Consider the following 6,143-nt stretch of genomic DNA (forward strand, 5'->3'; position numbering starts at 1 on the left):
TGGGGTGTGACCTCCCCAGGATGGGTGAGTGCAGGTGGTAGGATGGGCCTCTGGGAACAGGAGACTCTGGTGCTGCTCCAGCACCTCACCCCGGGCTTTGTCCCAGGAGCGACCATGTCCATACCCCAGAACCAGCTGCTCGGGAAAGAGCCCGTCCCTTCAGAAATCAGACCCCTCAGGCCACTGTCCACTCAGGTGCCTATCCCCACCTTCCTCCCTGTAAGGCTGGCCCGTCGGGTACAGGAGCTATGGGTTCCAAATGCTGGACGGACCTGGGGACTGGGTGGACAGGTGTACAGAGACCCCTGGGTGCACAGGGCGCGGAAGCCAGAGGAAGAGCGGACAGTGGCTCCAGACATCTGAATTCCTGGGGGACGCTGGGCTGAGGGCAGCAAGGGGCAGAAAGTGCCAGTTTGGGGACGAAGCCCGGTGTCACCGGTAGAAGGGGCGTGGGGACCGTCCGTGTGTTTTCTGGGAGGGATGCACCCCCGCGACCCTCCTCTCTGGCCCGCCTGCCTGTCCCCCCGCAGGTCCCGACATGAGCTCTTGGCCAGAATCCAACTGGACCGCGGCACGGGAGTTCGTGATCCTGGGCTTCTCCGGGTGGCCCCAGGGGCTGCGGCTGCTGCTCTTTGCCTTCCTCCTGCCGCTCTATCTAGCCACGCTGGCAGGAAACCTGCTCATCCTGGGCCTGGCCATCCTGGAGCCTGCCCTGCGCACCCCCATGTACTTCTTTCTGGGGGCACTGTCCACTGTGGAGGTGGCCTACACGCTGGTGCTGACCCCGCACATGCTCGCCGGCTTCCTGCTGCCGCGGGGGGGCCAGGTGGTGGCCCGAGCCACCTGCGCTGCCCAGATGGGCCTCTTTGTGGCGCTGGGAGGCTCCGAGTGCCTGCTGCTGGCTGCCATGGCCCTAGACCGCTACCTGGCCATCTGCCGCCCCCTCTCCTACACCCAGCTCATGACCACGGGGCTCTGCTGGTGCCTCCTCGCCTCCTGCTGTGCTGGGGGCTCTATCCTGGCCTTGGGGCTCACCACAGCCATTTTCCAGCTGCCCTTCTGCCGGGGTGGCCTCGTCAACCACGTCTTCTGTGACCTCCCGGCAGTGTTGGTGCTGGCGTGCGGGAACCGCCAGCTGCAGGAGCGGGTCCTGCTGGCGGCTTGCCTGCTGCTGCTGGTGCTGCCCCTGGCCCTGATCCTGCTGTCCTACACCAGGGTGCTGGTGGTCATCCTGGGCGTTGGGGGCCCTGCTGGCCGCCGCAAGGCCTTCAACACGGTGGCGTCACACCTCACGGTGGCCGTGCTCCACTACGGCTGTGCCACGGCCATGTACGCCAGACCCCTGAGCAGCCGTGACCTCGAGGAGGACAAACTGGTCTCGCTCATCTACATCAGCCTCACGCCGCTGCTCTACCCCGCCATCTACACGCTGCGGAACCGGGATGTGCAGGGTGCCCTGCAGCGGGCAGTCAGCGGCAGGACGCCGGGGACCGTCCACCAGGCTGACATCAACTAACAGTGCGAGCCAGGGGATGACTGTCCTGAGATCTCCTTCATTGAGGGGAACCTCACTGCTCCAGAGCCATCTGTGGCTCCCCAGGATAGGCTAGATGGAAACACGGTGTACAGTGTATGAGGACTCCAAAATCGGACCACAACCTGGTTCTTTGGCGTCCATGCACATTTCAAGCTGAACAGTTCCTGCTGGTGACCACGCACTGTGGGATATTCCGCAGCCCTTGTCCCTACCCAGTAGATGCCAGGAACACACCACCGCTCCCCCACACTTGAGATGCCCCAAACTGTCACCAGACGTGGCCAAACATCACCCAAGGGACGAGGTCAGCCCTGGCTGAGAACAGCGGCTCTGACGTCTGGCCACACAGCATCCATTTGAAGAGAAATGAGTGCATGTGCAAGAGGTTTACAGCTGCGTTATCGATAATAGACAAAAACCGAAAACAAGCCAAGTGTTCGTGAACATGGAATTGACACAAAGATGGGGCGCCTGGGTGGCTCAGTCGGTGAAGCCTCTGACACTTGATCTTGGCTCAGGTCATGATCTTAGTGTCATGAGTTCAAGCCCCACATTGGGCTCCGTGCGGGGCGTGGAGTTCACTGAAGATTCTCTCCCTCCCTCCACCTCTGCCCTCCCCCCACCCACTCTCTCTCCTCCTCTAAAAAAAAAAAAAAAAAAGAAAGAAAGAACTAGACACCAACAACTTTGTGGCATATTCACGCGACAGAATTGTACACAACAATAAGAAAGAGACACACGTTCCTGTTGGCAGACACAGCCATGACACAGTATGAGAAGCGAGGCTCGGAGAATGCGCACCAGATGCCTCCCTGCTCATAAGGCCAACAACAGACTCATCAGTGGTGGCTGGTACCGTAACAGGGGTTACCTGGGAGAAGGGTCTGGGTTGGCACAGGCACCGGAGAAGTTCTGTATTTAGATCTGGCTGGTCATGACATGGGCATACATGGGTACAAATCCCCATCAAGATGCTTACATCAGGTCTGTGCACTTTGCCGTCTATAAAGTAAACCACAGCTGGTTCAACTGTTCGCCAAGTACGGCAAGACTTCGGGATTGCCCTGACTCTGCTCCTGCTGCTTTATGCCCCTGGTACACTTTCTTCCTCTCCTTCCACCTATGAACATGTCTTCCTCCTCTCGATGACAGAGGCTGCGACGCCAAAATAGAATTTCAGCATGTGCCTCCCTTCCCGCTCGCCTACCCACACCCCCCCGCGCAACTACAGGGTGAGCTCCCTAAAGCCAGACCTCAGACCCTGCCCTTCTAGTTCCCGATCCATGAACTTGGTGGTTCTTAATAAATATGTGATGGGAGGAACAAACCATGGGCGAGCTCCTGGGTTCTCTGGGGGTCTCACATACGGGCTACAGGCCCGGGGCAAAGCTCTGGAGTCCTACCAAGAGCAAGAATCTGTCCAATGGAGTCCTCCTCTGGGGTCTGTTGTCAGAGTGTCAGAACTGGATGAAAACCTCAGGGGCCAATTCTGGGGCCCAACTTACCGATCAATGCGAGGAGCCTCGGAAGCAGCGAGCTTGTAACTTGGTGTCCTAACTGCGTCTAGAAAACTCGGCAGACCTGATTGTACCAGGGCCAGAGGTCCAGATCGTGCGGGAGGGAACTCTTCCAAGAAACATTCCCCCTCCCTAGAGTCCCATTTAGACACTGGAAGTCTGAGAGGCTGGGGAAATGGCCCATCTATAGGGGCTGCCTTGGAGCCCGGGAAGAAGGGAATATGTGAGGCCACACAGGGTTCCCAACTGCTTCGATGGCTTGTGCCGGGGGCGGGGGGTCTCTGTGTGGCTATCCGCCCACCCACGCCGCGTGCTTTGTCACCTTCCGTGTCTCCCTCAGGCCGGTGCTAGGAGGAGAACGGGCTGTCCCGATGCACATAGGAGTTCTGGCTCCAGGCACCAGAGGCAACTCCCACCCCTGCCCCCGAAACCACCAGGTAGGAGAAGGTCTTGTATTCTGAAGGGCCGGTGCGTGGCCGTCTGTGGTTGTGCGTGGGTCTGGTTCAGCTTGGCTCTGGGGCTGGGCTTAGAGGAGGGGCGCCCCACTGGGTGTGCACCACCGAGCAGCCGGGAGCTGTCCGAACCCCTCCTGCTGCACAAGGTCCTTTAGAATCTGGCGAGTCTCGAGACACATCAAGTTTCGAGTTATGGGTTCTTTTTTCCTTTATCTACTGATGTTGGAGATATCAGTGATACGTAATGACAGTAATCTCAGTTGTACAGCACAGTTTGATAGATGCGTATAGTGTAACACGATCACAAGCCCAGTTAACATCATCTCACACTCGCCGCACTTTCCCCCTTGCGATGAGAACGTTGAAGACTTACTCTCTTAGCAGATTTCAGACACGTGACACTTTCCAGTTTCAGATTCTCCACCATCCCCCACCGATCTGACCTTACAGACCCTTACTGGAAAGGTCTGCAGTGGCTGTCCCCCCATGGCCCCTTCCCTCTCCGGGGTATCCCCGTCAGCCTCCCCAGAATATGAGGAACTTGCAGCAATGTGACAGTGAGAGGTCCCGGGAGGACCCCCAGGCCTGGCATGTCGGCGTCCTGAAAGCTGACCAGCCCAGGGCCACGTCTGTGGGCTTTGACTTTAGCGAGGAGCTTGCTAACCTCCTTGGGCCTTGCAGGGGGCGCTTGGACCATTGGCATCAGGCCACTAGATCCCTTGCCACCATGTGCCCGGGGTGGGATCCACAATAACCCACAGGGTCGAGGGCCAAGGTGTACAGCAACAGAGGGCACACAGGTCCCTGAATGCGAAGGTCCCTACGGCACCAGGAAAGATTAGGAGTCCCCGGGCCACCTGGGAGCACAGCTGGCGGGGAAGGGGAGTCTCTCTGTCCTCTGAGGGCACATAAGGCCCCTCTACTGTAGCCCATACTCCTGTCCTGGCCATTACCCCAGGCAACAAGTGCTCAGAGCCTCAGTCAGGCAGGTGCTCAGAGAGGGGAAGCTCGCTCACTTGAGGCCCGGCACCCGCTGGGGGAACTCGTTGGGGCATCAACAGGTAGAAGACAGACCCACGCATCTCAAACCCACCCCCCGCCTCAGTCTGCCCGAGTCCAGGAGGACTCTGGTGGCTTCTTTCCCAGCTCGCACTTTGGGATGGGAAGGACTCTGCACGATCAGCATCCTCGGGGCAAAGCAGCGCCCGCTGAGGCCAGCAAGCGCGGGACCCCAGACAGACCGGCCCAGCCGGCAGAGCCAGTTAGCCAGCCAGGAACAGGAAAAGGCATTCCCCGCGGACCCTCCCAGCCTGTTCCTGGGGCCAGCTGTTAGGACTTTGTTGAACTAACACTTGTTAAGAGGAGCACTGGTGGTCGGTGGGTTCAACAGCAGGCCACAGGAGAACGGGAAACAGAGACATTTATTATTCACGGGGCCCTGGGGGCAGGGCGAGAAGTACACAGCAGACCTGGAGGGGCCACACGGGGACATCAAGGCAGAAAGCAGAAAGAGACTGGACCCAGGGCACACAACTTTATTAGGGCCCATAGGCTAGGACCACACTGGTCCATTCAAACCAGAGAAGCTGGGTTTAGGTAAGCGCCACGGGGTCTTGGCTAAGGGGTGCATAAGGCAGACAAGCGCTGGCGAGCAGAGGAGTCTGCAGCTCGCAAGGACGTGGGAGGCAGCATGCGGGACCTCACATTTGCTCGTGGCTTTGCGGCTGCGATCCGGGGGCCGGCGACAGTGTCGGGTCCCCGCAGACGGCGGGTCCCCGAAGATGGCTCGGCCAGATGTTTTGGGTGTGGAGCTGCGATACCTCGGAGCAACTTAGCCGGCTGTCGACAGGTACAGGTGGGTATCTCAGATGCGAATTTACTGTTCACCCGCCTGGGCACAGGATGCCTGAGCCTGTGAGCTCACATCTTGTCAGATCCGAGCCGTGTTTTCTCGTCTTCCTAAGTCTGCCTCTTAGGAACTCCTGCTTGCTTGTAGCGTTTTAATCTAGATGCTTCTCTGTAGACGGACTCCTAGGAATCTGCTTTGCTCCACTCTGTTCCCTTTCTCTGCAGCTGAGTATCGCCTCCCGCTGGGCTTTCCACTCAGCATTTTGGTGTTCACGTTGCAATACCCATATTTCTCATTTCTAGACACTCTGTGAGCTCCCGGGCCAGAGACCAGCTCTCTGGCTTTGTGCCTTGCTGTCGTGTGGTTTTAAGTCTTTGCTTTCAATCATTTGTGAAGGTAGTTATTTCTCTAGAATTTTGTGTTTCCATGACCCTAAAATACTGGACATTATTTTAAGTGTCTGTTATCCGTCTCGCTGTAGCTTGGTCCTTCGTGTTTTGCAGCTGGGGATTATGAAGTCATGTAGGGTTTTGTATGTCAAAACGCCGGCAAATGTGGGTTGAGGGTGTTCCCCTCCAAAATGTATTGTGTTTGCTTCTGTCATCTGTTTCAAAACGGGGCAAATTTCTATATTGACTGCTTAGTTTTAAGACTGGGACAGGAATAAGAGGAATTCCAAATTCTGACTCACACAGGATGCTGGTCAGAGCTCATGAATCATCCGGGTAAACCTTTCCCCGTCAGAGCCCAAAGGAGAGACAGACAAGGTTCCGGAGCAAGGGAGA

The 6,143-nt window shown here is 57.6% G+C and overlaps 1 protein-coding gene across 1 annotated transcript; it reads left to right on the top strand.

The window, feature by feature from the left end:
• The first annotated feature begins 538 nt into the window (after positions 1-538).
• LOC111145508 (olfactory receptor 10AC1-like) lies at positions 539-1,516 on the top strand. Its single transcript, XM_022500400.1, has one exon. It carries the CDS (start codon positions 539-541, stop codon positions 1,514-1,516), a length of 978 nt encoding a protein of 325 aa, XP_022356108.1.
• The last annotated feature ends 4,627 nt before the right edge of the window (positions 1,517-6,143 follow it).

This window comes from Enhydra lutris, unplaced genomic scaffold (assembly GCF_002288905.1).
Source record: "Enhydra lutris kenyoni isolate GAN:26980312 unplaced genomic scaffold, ASM228890v2 scaffoldscaffold13, whole genome shotgun sequence".
NCBI lineage: Eukaryota > Metazoa > Chordata > Mammalia > Carnivora > Mustelidae > Enhydra > Enhydra lutris.